Source organism: Carlito syrichta, unplaced genomic scaffold, assembly GCF_000164805.1.
Source record: "Carlito syrichta isolate Samal-C Ts95f unplaced genomic scaffold, Tarsius_syrichta-2.0.1 Scaffold312893, whole genome shotgun sequence".
In the NCBI taxonomy this organism is placed as follows: Eukaryota; Metazoa; Chordata; class Mammalia; order Primates; family Tarsiidae; genus Carlito; species Carlito syrichta.
In genome coordinates this window covers 921,537-936,763 of record NW_007256989.1, presented here as the reverse complement: position 1 = coordinate 936,763, position 15,227 = coordinate 921,537, and the positions used below count along the sequence as shown (strand labels likewise).

General features: G+C 38.0%; 1 protein-coding gene across 1 annotated transcript in view; it reads right to left on the bottom strand.

Annotated features, from left to right (window-relative positions):
* Positions 1-15,227, bottom strand: part of CENPF (centromere protein F) — a 65,942-nt gene that overhangs the window by 12,314 nt on the left and 38,401 nt on the right. The window contains exons 12-16 of the mRNA XM_008070088.2: positions 11,077-14,480; positions 7,042-9,891; positions 5,673-5,825; positions 1,141-1,317; positions 676-837 (exon numbers count right to left, since the gene is read on the bottom strand). Coding sequence (XP_008068279.1) covers positions 676-837; positions 1,141-1,317; positions 5,673-5,825; positions 7,042-9,891; positions 11,077-14,480 — 6,746 coding nt within the window. The remainder of the gene's footprint in view (positions 1-675; positions 838-1,140; positions 1,318-5,672; positions 5,826-7,041; positions 9,892-11,076; positions 14,481-15,227) is intronic.

Sequence of the window (15,227 nt, the reverse complement as noted above, 5' to 3'; positions counted from 1 at the left end):
ATGTAATATATGGCATATGAATTGTATTAAGTAATATCTTTAAAAATGCAGAATTCTAAAACAATATGTAAGAGGATCATGAACATATAAAGGAAGACCAAACAGCAGGAGGAGGAGGGAGAGCAGGGGGAGGAGGGGGGAAGAAGAGGAGGAGGAAGGGGAAGGAGGGGTGCAGCTGTGATGAAGAAGAACCTGAGTACCATATTCATGTTGCAAGTAGATGTGATATCTTGGATCTCCTCTTTGTATGTTTCATCTCGAAATAATTTATTAGCAATGTTGTAGTAAATATGCCCTTTTAGAACTTTCTATTTCTGATTCCAATCATAAAGGGATTCAAGACCCATTTAATTCAGTTTCAACAGTGCTACTTCTTTCTATTATTAAAGCCAACATTTCTCATTTTGCAGCAACACAACATTATTAATCATTTAATGTGATTTTGAATTTTGTCAGTTTGTATTTAAATGGTAAAGTTCCTTTACCTTAATAGTTGTGTAAGAGCTATAAATATAATAAGCATATACCTAGTTTTCGGTTTGTTTATATTCAATTAACATAATTTTAAATCACCCTCTAAGCAAAACCTTCACTGGAAAAGTTATCCAGGTTAATCACTACATTACCACCTGTATAAATAATTCTTAGCCATAAAGCAATGAGAAGTCAACATACCTTGGTTTTCTTCAATTCTTCTAAAACTTGAGTGGCAGCTTTCAAAGAATTATTGAGTTCTTCTTTACTAGACTTTAAGAGGTCCATCTCCAACTTCTGTGAGTTGAGATATTCTTCTTTAGAAGTCAATTTCTCTCGATATGCCTGGATTTCTATCTCATACTAGGGCAAAAAAAAGAAAAAAGTTATTTTAGCCAGGAGTTCAGCTAAAAAAAAACTGTAAGGAAAACAAAAAATACTGCTGTTCCTAGGATCATTTCAGAGTGCTTGCAGCTCTATTATCCTTCTCCAAAATGGAGCTATGTTTTTAAAAAACCAAGTGATAAAATAACTGGTAACTAGGGCAAAGATGTGAGACCCTTTATAAGATCATATAGCATAAAAATAACAGAATATTAACTTTCTTGCAAAAACATGGTCAACATACACTCTCCAGCTCCCCCGGTAACCAATACCATATTTTACCTGTTTGTTTGTGTCCAAAAGCAAAGCCTGGTGTCTCTTTTCAGCTTCCTGAAGCTGTAGCTGATACTCAGCTATGTCTTCTCTCACTTTCCTGTCCTTTTCCACCTGGTCTTTGTGCATGCAATCCAAACTCTTCTTCAATTCACTATTTTCTAGTGTGAGCTCCTTCAGTTGACCCTAAAGAGAAAAGTCGTAAAATCCAGAGGGGCACAGTGGCTCACACCTGTAACCCCAGTGCTGTATGAGGCTGATCACTCCTGCTGTTTGGTCTTCCTTTATATGTTCATGATCCTCTTACATATTGTTTTAGAATTCTGCATTTTTAAAGATATTACTTAATACAATTCATATGCCATATATTACATAATATCCAAGTGGAGTCTGGGGTTATGTAATCACAGAAAGATCACTTGAGCCCAGGAGTTCGAGGATGCAGTGAGCTATGACTGTGCCACTGTGCTCTAGCCTGGGTGGTAGAGACAGATTCTGTCTCTAAAATAAATGAATAAAATCATAACTAAGAACCTGCATATATATAAATGAGTACTGCAAAAAAGAATTCATTTACAGGCAAAACAAAATCTATCCAGAACAGTACTAGAATCCCTCCAATGACACTTTTATCTCTCAAGGTCACATCCATAGAGACCACAGAATATCTGAAACCTTGATTTCCACTAATTCACTCTGGGATCCTACCTTCATATGCTTCCAACCTTGTTTATTTACAAATTTCCATTGCAATAATTCCCAACCTCATCAAGAGAACTGCCACCACATTTACACTCCATCGCCACCGGACTTACATCTTCTCCCTTGACCAGTCAGACCTTGTGTTCTATCACTATCAAAATTTCCTTCCAAATGCCCTGCACTCTTTTGCCCCACTCTCTCCCTTCACTGTGAAGGACTAGCAAAACCCCAGTGCTGGGGGCATCTCTATTCTCCATGCTTAACCCCAAACAGTTGTTTCTATATGTGCAGTGTCCACTTCCTCATTTCCTAGTCACTCTTCAACCTAGCCCAACCGGTTCTGTCCCCAGCTCCTCCTGAAATAGCTTTTCATGGCATTATCGATCTTCATGCTGCAAATTCAAGTCACACTCTTCTGAGTTTATCTCACTCAACCTCTAAGTAGCATTTGGCGCTGCTGACCACTCCTTCCTTCATGAGACATTCCTTCCTCTTTTTAAAAATTTTTTTTATTTCAATAGCTTTAGGGGATACAAATAGGTTTTGGTTACATGGATGCATTGTATGGTGGCAAAGAAGTCTGAGCTTTAAATGCACCCACCACCACCACACCAGTGGTGTACCCGATAAGTGATTTTTCATCCTGCTATTCCTTCCCACCCTCCACCTTCTGAGTTTTCAGTGTCCATTATACCATTCTCTGTGGCTTTGCAGATCCTTGGTTTAGCTCTCAATATCAGTGAGAAGATGTGGTATTTGGTTCCCTGTTCCTGCACTAGTTCACTTATAATGATGGTCTCCAATTCCATCCAAGTTACTGCAAGACATTATGGGTTTTTTTTGACGGCTTAATAGTATTCCATGGTATTTGTGTGTGTGTGTGTGTGTGTGTGTGTGTGTGTGTGTGTGTGTGTGTGTGTGTGTGTGTGTATGTGTGTATACATTTATAGATAAGACAAAATCTGTGTGTGTGTGTGTGTGTGTGTGTGTGTGTGTGTGTGTGTGTGTGTGTGTGTATTTCACATGTTCATTTACCTACCAATCAGTTGATGGGCATTTAGGTTGATGCCACATTTTTGCAATTGTAGACTGTGCTGCAATAAACATTTGAATGTAGGTGTCTTTTTTGTATAACGACCTCTGTTCCTTTGGGTAGATACTTAGTAGTGAGACTGCCAGATCCAATGGTAGATTTTCTTTTAGTTCTTTGAGAAATCCCCATACCAATTTCCACACAGGGTTGTACTAATTTATACACCAAGAGTATATAAACGCTCCCTATCTAACACATCTACACCAGCATCTATCTTTTTTTCTTAAATAATGGCCATTCTGACTGGTATAAGGTGGTATCTCATTGTAGTTTTAATTTACATTTCCTTGATGATAAGAGATGTTGAGTATTTTCATGTTTGCTGGACATTTGTAAATCTTCTTTTGAGAGATATCTGTTTACCTCATTTGCCCACTTTTTGATGAGGTCATTTGCTTTCTTCTTGCTGATATTAATTCTTTGTAGATTCTGGATATTAGTCCTTTGTCCAATGTATAGTTTGCAAATCTCTTCTCCCATTCTGTATGTTGCCTGTTTACTATGTTCATTACTTCTCTTGCTGTGCAGAAGCTTTTTAGGTTAAGTAAGTCCTGTTTATATATTTTTGTTTTTGTTGCATTCACTTTTGGGGCTTTAGCCATAAATTATTTGCCTAGGTCAATTTCCACAAGAGTTTTTCCTAGGTTTTTCCCTAGAATTTTAATGGTTTCAGGTCTGACATTTAAATCTTTAATATACCTTAAGTTAATTTTTGTATATGAGGAGAGATAGAGATCAAGTTTCATTTTTTCTGCATGTAGCTATCCAATTTTACCATCACCATTTATCGAATCAAGTGTCCTTCCCTGGTGTATATTTTTGTCTGTTTTTTCAAGGATCAGTCAGTTATAAGTACTTGAGTTTATTTCTGGATTCTCTATTTTGTTCCATGTGTCCATGTGTCTGCTCTTGTACCAGTAGCACGCTATTCTGGTTACTACAGCCTTGTAGTAAAATTTGAAGTCAGGTATGGTCATTTTAACAATATTGATTCTTCCAATCCATGAGCACAGGATGTTTTTCCATTTATCTGACATTCTTTCCTCTTGACTTCTAGAACACAGCCCTCTCCTGGTTTGCCTCTTCAAGATTTCTGTTTTCTTTTCTGGCCCTTCTTCCATCTCACTTTGTATGCTGGAATTCTTCTGGGCTAGGCCCTGGGAATCTTCTCTTCTCCATCTGTGTTTTCTGCTATTCTCATAAATGCTAAATACTCTCTATATGCTTAACTATCCAAATTAATATTCCTGCCCTAAACCTCCCCTACTCCGTCCATAGCCTTCCTATGCCGCCAATCTTTTTTTCACGTCATTTTCTCTCTAGCTCCAGTCACAGTGGCGTCCTTTCCACTTCCAAAATATAACAATCTTTCTAATCTCGGAGCTTTCAACACACTGCTCTCTAGACTTAGAAGGCTATTTCCTCTGCCCATTCTTTGCCTAGCTGACTTCTCATCCTGCGAGTGATATCCTCTGGCTACTGCACCTAAACTAGGTTGTTTCTTTCCGCTACACCTCCATGTCCCAATTACTCTGAGGCAAAGAATCTTATATGTTTCTTTTATAGTACTTATCAGTTCATGACTATGTTTTATGTTTCCTATTTCATGATTTATTATGTGTCTAGATTGTAAGCTGTATGAGTACAGGAACCACAGGATAGGTATAGTTCAACAGTCTATCCCAGCTTTACTAGCACTTGTTATTTATAAAATAGATAAATGAAGGAATAAAGCCATTGCAAACAAACACACTCATATATGTATGGACCTGAGGTCAAACATCCAGCTTTTCCTGGTAGCAGTGCCAATACATGAAATACAATAGCAATATACTTGAGATACCCTCAAGCTGCTAGGTAGAGAGAATTCAGTAGATGCACTACACAATTATCATTCACAGGAACTCCTGCCAGGCAGCATACCAGAAAGTTCCCTAAGTCAAGTGCTGAGATTAAGTGCTAAATTTTTTTTAATTTTCATAGATTAAATACTGTATCTAGAAAAAGGCACAAATTTCCCCCAACACCTTACATAGAATATTACTTTTTGTGATTTTGCAGGGTCGCAACCATGACTGTCTTATTTTGCTGTTCTTTTCTAAGTACTACTCAGGGGTGAAGTTGTATGAGGACTATATAGATAAAGGAATGTTTCTAGTGTAATCAGGTTTAGCAAACGGGTTTCATCTCACCCACCAGTTCTGCCTGCATGGTAGCAGTACCAGGACACGGTGTTAGGAGATTCAGGAGAAAGGTAGGAATTAGCAATATCTGCCAGGGGAACATTATAGATGTGCCACATTAACCCTGCCCTAAAATGGTACCCCAAGACTATGCTAACTTCACATTTTACTCTGACTTCCATTCCGTTACTATGTTAGTTCTTAGCAGACCAAAGCTTGTGTCTCTAGCAACATTCCAGCTTGTAATATGTAACAGACAAGGAAGACAGACAAACCTGTTGAAAGCTGCATGAAATCTATTTCTAGTGTGAGTTAATGTGGTACACGGGTACTTTTCTGCAAAAGCACATCTGGGCTCCGAGACAGGTATTTTCCTGTGCTCAGAGGCCTCTCATGACTCCTTCTGGGCTCATGACAGTTCTGCATGGTGGAGATTACTGCAAATCTCATCATAACATAAGCACAGGCTTATTTTTTCAAAAGCTAAAAATGTTTGGTATGTTACAGAGGTACCAACAAACAGAGTTTGCAAATCGTAATAAATCTATAACAGAGAAACTTACTTTGCTGTTCTTTATTTCTTCCAACAGTATTTTTAACTCTTCATTTAGCCTATTTTTCTCTCCACTAAATTCTTCCTTCAGCTCTGTCGTTTTCTGTGCCATCTCATGCATTTCCATCTGCAGCTCAGTTTCCTTTTCCATCATTGTGTTTACCTAAAATTTAATCTTTCGTTAGGATCTGCATTTGGTTGTCTGTTTTGATAGAACTCATCACTCTGATACAACATATTCATACCATTTACTTTAGCCTTCCATAAGAAAATGGAACCTGGCTAATCCCCCCTTTACTAATCCACTCAACTCAATGTTCTCAAAACCTACTGGTAAGCTTACCTTTTCTTCTCAGCAAAGATTTAATAAAAGACAGCAATAAGGAAAGGAATGACAAGGAAAGATAATATTACTAAGTCTTAAAATCTCTCACCAAGGTATTAATTTGAATACAACTTAAACATCAGAGAATACTGTATGAGGAAAGGTCTTAGTTTATCAGTTCTTAGATCTCTGCTAATCCCCCAATGCCATACTAATCAGGAAGAAACATGTCTATGATTAGTTAAAACCAGTTACAGAGCTATGATTTGCATTTGCCCCTAGAAGTTGAAACAGCCTAGTAGAGTTTGTCTCATCACTTCCATACTGACTGCCATCTCTTGCAAGGTATACAAAAACCTGAAATTCTTAGAAAACACAGAGTGGTGATACATTGCATTGTCTGGATACTCCTTTGTTCTTTGATATTTGTTCAGTAAAAATTTATCTGAAGGAATCACTTTCCTAGATCAGTAAGTAAGCACATCAGGCCCCTTGATGGCAGATCTTCCCTTTAATCATCTGCTAACAGGAGACTGCACGAATAAAAGAGGGAACAAAGGTATGAAATCCCCTGGACACAGACTGGGAGCCATGAGTGCTCAGCTGGTTATAATTAAATAAGTATCTTTAAAGGTTCTTTCTCCTAAGGGCAAAAAGGGAGGGCAAGGTGGAAGGATCCCTTCTGATCCTAACTAGTATCTGTTATACTCTCTATAGTAGTGGTTCTCTACTGGGTATGGGAAAGCTGCTATTCTGATGTACTGTAAGGAAGGGAAATATAATTAGAACCAGGAACTGTTCATAACTCAAAGTTTCTCCTATATGTAGGTGCCACATTAAAAACCTAGTCCAAATCTATGAAAATAACCCATAGAAATGTATCAGAGCCGTCACTACTGCCAGAGCCACCCAATGATTCCATGGTTCAAGACCCTTTACAAACTTTGGTTTAATAAGGCAGACACTGTCCAGAAGGAAATGTACGAGTAATTCAAAGTGGTTTCCCTCCCTCATGACTACATATTTATAAAAATAAATAGGCAAGGCCACTTACTTTTTCAGCAAAGGACATTTTCTCCATTGTTGCCAATTTAAACTCATTCTCTAGATCTTTGTAAGAATTCTGCAGCACATCTAAGTTGCCCAGCGAAGTGTCATTTTTACATTGCAGCATTTGGATCTTCTGCTCCAATTCCACTGTCAGGTTTTCTAGTTCTAATTTTTCCTTCTTCCAAAGTTGCAGCTCTCCTTCTACCTGGGACAGTTTAGAGGCAAGCTGCTCTTGGTCTTGAATTTGACATTTTAGTCTACTGATTTCTTCATCCCTCTTCTCTAGTTTCCGTTTGCCATCTTCTACATCTTGAATGAGGTCATTCACAGAAGATTGCAAAATAATATAATTATTTTTGGCCTGGTCAAGGTCTTGTAGCAACTGAGCCTTCTCAAGTTCAAGACAATCTACTTGACTACTCAAATTCTGTTCTTTGGCCTTACAGGTCTCTTGGTCCTTACACATGGCTGCCACTTTCTCACTGAGTTCTTTTAATTGTGTTTGAAGCATCTCCACCACCGTATTAGATTCTTCTTTCACTTGTACTTTTTCTTGCTCTTTTTCTTGCAAAAGATTTTCAAAGGAAGAATTTAGTATTTCTAATTCAGATACTCGTTCTTGCCTTTTCTGTAAATCTTTGGTCAGATTTTCTTTTTCCAACTTAACGTTAACAAGATCTAATTCCAGATCTTTCAGGTTTTGGGTCATCCCTTCTATTTTTACTTTCAGGGTCTCTACCTCTGCTTTGCAATTTTCTGTCTCCAGAATTGCAAGCTCTTGGTTTTTTCCTGATATCTCTAGCTCTCGTTCAAGGTTCTCAGCTCGATCCTTAAGCAGATCTGCATGATGCTCACTTTCCTTTATTTTTTCTAAGACAAGGAGCTGCTTCTTTTTATCAGCTTCTATGTGGCCTTTCAGCTTTTCGATAATACTTCTCAGCTGATGCACTTCCTCCACTGGTGGGTCCAGACTCTGTTCTCTGGTCTTCCAGGTTTCCTGGTCATTACTCAAGGATGCTACTTCCTCATTTAGCTCTTTCAGTAGACTCTGAAGCATCTCCACTGCAGTTTTAGATTCTTCTTCTATCTGTATTTTCACTTGCTCTTTTTCTTCTAATTGGCTTTTAAGTGAAGAGAGCAACTTGTCTAATTCCAACTCCTGATCTTGTTTATCATGTAGATGTTTTGTCAGATTTTCTTTTTCAGACCTTAAAGTGACATGTTCTAACTCTAAAACTTTCAGGCTTTTGGCCATCTCTTCTATCTGTGTTTTTAGGGTCTCTACTTCTGCTTTGGAATTCTCAGAATCAAGAATCACAAGCTCTTGGTTTTCTTCAGACATCAGCAATTCCCTTTCAAGGCTCTCAATTTTATCCCTGAGTGAATCATTCTCACGTTCACGTTCCTTCAGTTTCTCTATGGCATGGAGCTGCTTCTTTTCATCAGCCTCGATGCGGACTTTCAGTTTCTCAATGCCTCTTCTCAGCTGATGCACTTCTTCTTGTGTTGAGCTCAGCCTCACTGCAAACTCACCTTTCTCCATCAGTGCGGCCTCCAAGGCCTTGGAGACGTTCAGCTTTTCGTGTTCTGAGTCACTCAGTCTGGCCTGCAGGCTTTCGGATTCCCTGACAAGTGATTCATTCTCTTTATTCAATTGTCTAATTTGGTTTTCCAGCTCACATTTTACCAAAGACAGCGCCTGCGAGTCCTTTTCCAAACTCTGCAGCTGCTCCTGGAGACGCGTTTTATCTTTCAACAGCTCATTCACATCAGAGGACAAATTCTGAAGGAGTTCTGTTTTGTCCTTTGCCTCTGTCTCTACCACCTGCATATGATGGAGACATTCACCATGGCAAGAGTCCAGCTCTTGTATTTTCTCCCTCATCTTTTCAGACAGCTGAACCAGTTCTTTGTTTTCCTTTGACATAGTATCTAATTCTCCATGAAGCTTGTTTCTTTCACTTGTGACCACTGAAAGTTCTTCTTCAAGACAGACAACAGTTTTCCGCTTATTTTCATTGTCTTTTTCTAAATGTAGCTTTTCTGTCATAACTGTCTCTAAGTCAGCTTCCACAGAGAGGACACGATGCTCAATGCTAGTTTTTTCAAATTTGATCCTGTTCAGTTCATTTTCCACATCAATAAATCTTTCTTTCCAGTTGTCATTCACTTTGGCTACATTATCTTCAATAACTTCCTGTGACAATTTATCCATGCTCATTTCCAAATGGGAATTGCAGTCTTCAGAAGTCTCTACTCTCTGGTATACCTCCTGGTTATCACAAGGAAAAGATGCCAATTTTTCATTTAAATCTGAGTTTTCTTTCTTAAGTTCCTCAACTGTGTTTTCCAATTCTATACAGGCTTCCATCTTGGTCTTAAGTTGGACCTCTTGTAAATGGAGTTTTGAGTCTAACTCTTTTATTTCATTTAGCAAATTTTCAACTTTATTGTCACGGTCCTCTATTGCATGTAGTAATCTCAAATTCTCATTTGACGTTTCTTTTATCTGCCACTGAAGATTCTGGATGGTTTCCTGATTCCTTGAGAAATCCATGGATACCAAAGAATTAGGAGCAGAAAAGGACAATTCAGAAATGGGTTCTGAACAGCCTTGGGCTTTGACTTCCACTGGAGACTCACAACTGGTTTCTGGGAACTGCTCCCTAGACGACTCTCCTGTGAGTTTTCCTGCACCCATCTCAGTTACTTTCTCAATCTCTAGATTGAGGCCCTGTTGAACATCTTTATCATAAATCTGATGAATGCCATGCTTTGGTGTTCTTTCTATAGTTTCTGAAGCACATTCTTCTGATTCTTTTATGTCACAGCTCTCATTTCGGCCTTGAATAGCCTATAATTATAACATACAACAAGAATGCATTTTATTTTTCAAGAAGAATCAAAATAGAATAGACTTAAGTATTACTTTTCAGAAACTGGCATCTGACCTCTGCTAAACACATCTCTTTAAGGGGTGCATTTTCCACTACATTCTCTTCTCTCTATCCAAATATTCAATACAATTAAACATTAAGTTAGTGGTCCCCAAGGGCAAGGCCCTGGGTAACATATTTATCATGAAGGCAAACCCTTCACAACAATGATTTTTCATATTTTCTTCCTTGCTAAGAATATTCTAGGTAGTCTAACTATAAAATTTATCCTTGTGATTATCAAAGAAGAGGCTAACCATATGTTCAGCTTCCACCTTTAGTATTTATGATCATCTTTAACTCAAGGACTTAATCACCAATCCAGCACGCATTAGGTAAATTACATATTTGAGTCTCACTTTCCTTTGGCGATCTGCTATTGTGACTACTGTTACCATCTCACCATGACTTGCCCTCCCTACCTCAGAGGTAGACAAAGGAAATCAAATGAGTCTCACAAACTACAGAGTATTATTTTTAAGCTGGTAGACTAGAAAGAACATTTATAAGCAACTAGACAATTACATATTCTATAAAGAAATGTCTCTTTAAGTAACTGATACCAAATCACATTTTTATACCATAATAAATTGTTGGAGAAAAATTATTTAGTAGTATTTAAAAGATCTCCTATATTTAGTTTCATGACTATAATGCTGTAACATTAGAAATAGTCTGAAAAGGGCATGAGAGGTTAAAAATTTACATCATAGTACCATTCATAAGCTCTTAACTTTTTTCCTGAGTGAACACAATTAACACAAGCTTTTAATGTAATATTTAACAGAGTTAAAATACATACACATTCTAAGGACCTTCAGACTCCATGATATAATTTTCTCCAGACTTTACAAACATCTTTAAGTAATTCCCCTTATAATAGTATTTAAATCTAATCACTCTAGAAATTTTACTCCTCAAGCTTTACACATTTTCCTCAAGTTCTGGTTTGTTTCAAAAAATGTTGGTATATTTTGGTTTACCTCCTTGAACCCTAAAAATATTGTAATTGAGCTTTAACGTAGACTTCAATTTAACAAGCATTTGTCGATTGCCTACTAGCCATGTAAACAAAGAAATAGCATGTAAATCCGGGTACTTACATCTTCTATGTCAGTGCCAAGCAAAGACCGAGAACTTAAGTCCAGACCTTGTAGTTGGAGTCGCGCTACTTCAAGCTCAAGTGACAGTTGCTCTGTCTGTTTCTTTTCAGCTGCCAACTTGGACTCCATCTCCAGAGTTACGCTAGTCAGCTTCTGTTGCCATTGTTCATTTTCTGACAAATACTGCTTCCTAAGGCAGTCAAGCTCTTGCCTTTCTGAACTTAATAACTGTTCGAGTTCTTGAATCGTCTTATTTTTCATAAGTCCTTGGCTTTCCATTTTCTCTTCTAGCTTCTCAAGGGACTGCTGGTATATCTGACAAAGGGACTCAAGCTCTTCAACACTCTTCACTGAGGCAGATGAGATTTCTTTCTTGCTCACATTCTCCTCCTCCAGACTGCTGCAAGATTCGTCATCTACATTAGACTGGTTTGCTGAAACATTCCCTTCTAAATTATTCAAAAGGGACATTTCTCCTGTCTGTTCTAAAAGAGCTTTGTAAAAAGAGGAGTCTCCAAAGCTGGTAAGTCTAGGGTTGTCAGGTGCACAAGAAAATGACAGAGAAGGAATTAGTCCCTCCTCAAAGCCCTGCTTCATCTCCTTGTCCAAGTCACCTTGAAAGATTTTTAGATTCGTTGACAAGACTGAATTTTCAGCCTGTAATGAGTCAACATAGGTCTGTAACTCTGACATCTTAGAGCTCATTTGACAGTGCTGATCATGTAAAATTTTGTGTTCACTTTGTAAAGATGAGAATTTTTCCTGTAATTCAGCAAAGTGCCTTTGAACTTCTTTGTCTGACAATGTCAAGTGCTCATAGGAATTACTATCATCCAATGGATTCAAGAACACAGACTGCTGCTCTTTTTGCTGTTTGCCAAATTCGCCTTCTGGCATTTCTTTCACTAACTCACCGTGGAGAAGACCATTTTCATCAGTTAATATTTTAACTTCATTTACTAGCTTCTCCATATCTTGTGCCATTTTACTAGTTGCTGAGATACATTCTGACCTTGAATCATTCAGCTCAGACACAAGTTCACACTTTTCTGCCTGCAGTATTTCACACATTTTCTCTAGCTCATTCAGCTTGTTCATTGCTGTTTGCAGAGGGCACTGCAGGTTTGTACTGTTGTTTTGACTTGTTGACAGCTCATGAAGCACTGAAATGTACTTTTCTTCTGAATCTGTTTCACAGTCTTTAAGGTCACTAATTTCTTGCAACTGTGTGTCTTGCAGATTTCTAATTTCTAATTCTTCTCTAGTTGTCTGTAATTCATGCTGCAGGCACTCTTTCTCCTTCTCACTTTCCTGAAGTTTTAATTCCATATCTCTTACGATAGCTTCTAATTGCACCAATTGTACATTATATCTGTCTAGAGAAATGTCTTTAACTTCAAGATCCATTTGAAGTTGACAATTACACTTATTTATCTCACTCTCCATTTCTTTCACAGAGTCCCTCATTGGTTCCAATTCTAGATTTTGACACTTGTGTTTAGTCTTTGTTAACTGTTTAAGTTGCTCATTCTCCTGTAATAAGTCATTAAGTTCCTTTTGCATCTTATTTTGTTCTTCCGTTAAAGTCATGATTTCTTGCTTTAACCCATCAGCCTCACTCCTGGCATTGTTCTGGACATCTGCAATCTCAGATTTCAGCTCTTGCTGCACCGTCCCCAACTCTAGTATTAGATTGTGGTTTCTTTCTTCAGCAAACGCTAATTTTGTTAAGAATTCTTGGTGTTCCTTTGCAAATGTTTCCTTTAGCTGTTCCAGCTCATTTTTACTATGTTCACTAACACTCGTGCATTCATTTAGCAAGCACTCTAATTTACAGTTCTTTTCTTGGGCTGCTTTGTATTTTTCACTGAGATCCTCATATGCATTTCTGGTATCTTCACATCTTTGCAGTAAAATAAGTTTTTCTTGCTTGTACTGATCAGATAACTCTGAAATGCTTTTCTCCCTTTCATCTATATAGTTTGAAAAGCTCTCACTTTTTTGGAGTAAGTTCATCTTCTCTTGATTTAAAGTTTCATTAATTTCCTTCAGAGTCCCATTCTCTTGGGTCAGTTCTTCAATTTCTCTTTTATTTAGAGAAATGATGGAACTCATTTCCTTCTTCTCTGAGCTCAGGGTTTCAGAGAAAAATTGTAGCTCCTTTAGAGAGTTTTCAAGTAGATGGTTGCTCTTTTTTAGTTCTTGGATCTCTGCTTGCTCAGTTTCTAATTTTTCATTCAAAAGTTGCAACTCTTTTTCCTTGTTCTCAAGGGCAACTAATGTTTCAGCAACAACATTCTGATGAACAGAAGTGTCTTCTTGTAACTTATTAATGCGTTGACTTGTTTCAGCCACAAAACTTTGATGCATCTGTTCTGCTTTAATGAGATTGTCTTCTATTTCTCCTTTGATCTGTACCAACCCTTCACACTGCTTTTGCAGATCTGAGTTCATCTGCTTTTGAGATTCTAACGAAAATTCAAGTGAATCAACTCTATTTTGTAAGATGGCTGAATTTTTCGGACTTTGGTCTGCTTCTAAATGGCATTTGCTCCTCTCTGAAGGCATGTTTCCTTGCTCTCCAGTTATATTTGCAAAAGAATTATTCATGGCAGGCTGCTGTTCAAAAGCCAAAGGACTTCTCTGATGATCCTCATTTGTCACTCGAGAATCATCTTTGGAGTTTAGCAGATCCCTGAGGCTCTCATATTTGGCATATAAGTCTTGGTAGCGCTGATCTTTGTCCATTATTTCACTTGACAGTAACTGAAGCTTGTGTTCGAGACCTTCAACTTGCCCAGTAAGCTGTGAAGTTTTCAAACACATATTTTCTATTTCCTTCTGATGTTTCTGATCTGAGAATTCAGCTTTCTGCTGTAGCTCCACATACGCTTGTTTCTGCATCTCTAGCTCTACAGACTTGCTGTCTATCACATTATGTAGGTTTCTGATCTCGACATTTAGGTTTTCTCTTTCCATCTCTAGTGTTCTTACTCTCTCATTGTATTCATGACTTTTTATTTGTTGTGTCTTGAGACAAGTTTCTAAGTGATTAATTTTACTCTGCAAGCTTTCTTTTTCTGATTCCATCTGATTTAAGAGTTTCTCATTTTCACTTTTCCAACAAGAAAACAGAGTTTTCTCTTCTTTTAATTCTTCATACTCTTTCTTTTTTAACTCCAAAGCACTCAATAAGGCTTTGGACTCTTTCTCTGTCTTGCTTAACTTATCGTTCAGCTGTTCAATGTGATGTTCCCTTTTCTTCAAAAGGTCTTGAGAACAATCTCGTTGCTTTTCCAGATCAGCCACGGCAAGCTTCAGTTTCTCTAAAGTCAAGGAGTTTTCTTGCTGATTTATTTTTTCTTGAAGCTCTCTTAACATGGTTTCCTGTGAGGTATTCTTGGCTATTAAAAAAAAAAAGTCATCAATGTATATAATATATACTTAATCAGTAAGAATTCTAAGAATTTCTAAAAAAAAAAAAGTCCAAACAAACAACTTCTTGAGCCCTGTAAAAACTGGCATTATTACCTGGGTACCTCCTGAAAAGTAGCATGTCTGTGATAACTAAGTTTGCATTTTTGTTAAAATGAGAAAAATTTTCATTGTAAGGATAATAAATTTGTTCATCTTTCTAGCAGTTTAATACAGTGCTGTTGTGGCCGGGCTCGGTGGCTCAGCCTGTCATCCCAGCACTTTGGGAGGCCGAGGTGAGTCAATTGCCTGAGCCCGCGGGTTCGAGACTTGACCCGCCTGGGCAACTTGATGAGACCTCATCTCTACAATAAATCAAAAATTAGCTGGGTGTGGTAGCGCGCGCCTGTAGTTCCAGCTACTTGGAAGGCTGAGGTGGAAGGATCGCCGGAGCCCAGCAGGTCGAGGCTGTGGTGGCCGGGAGTGGCCACTGCACTCCAGTCTGGGTGACAGAGTGAGACTCCGACTCAAAAAAAACAAAAAAACAAAATACAGTGCTGTTGTATAAAGTACAGAGGGATATTTTCCTAACCAATTGAAACTTTCTTTTCTTCTTTTTGTTTGCATGTGTTTAGGTATGTGTGTATTTCCCCCTCATCTTTTGAAATATTTATTCAAAGAGAGAAAACTGGGACAAGCACAGCACTGAAATGGAAATATTCTACTTCATAGTGGAG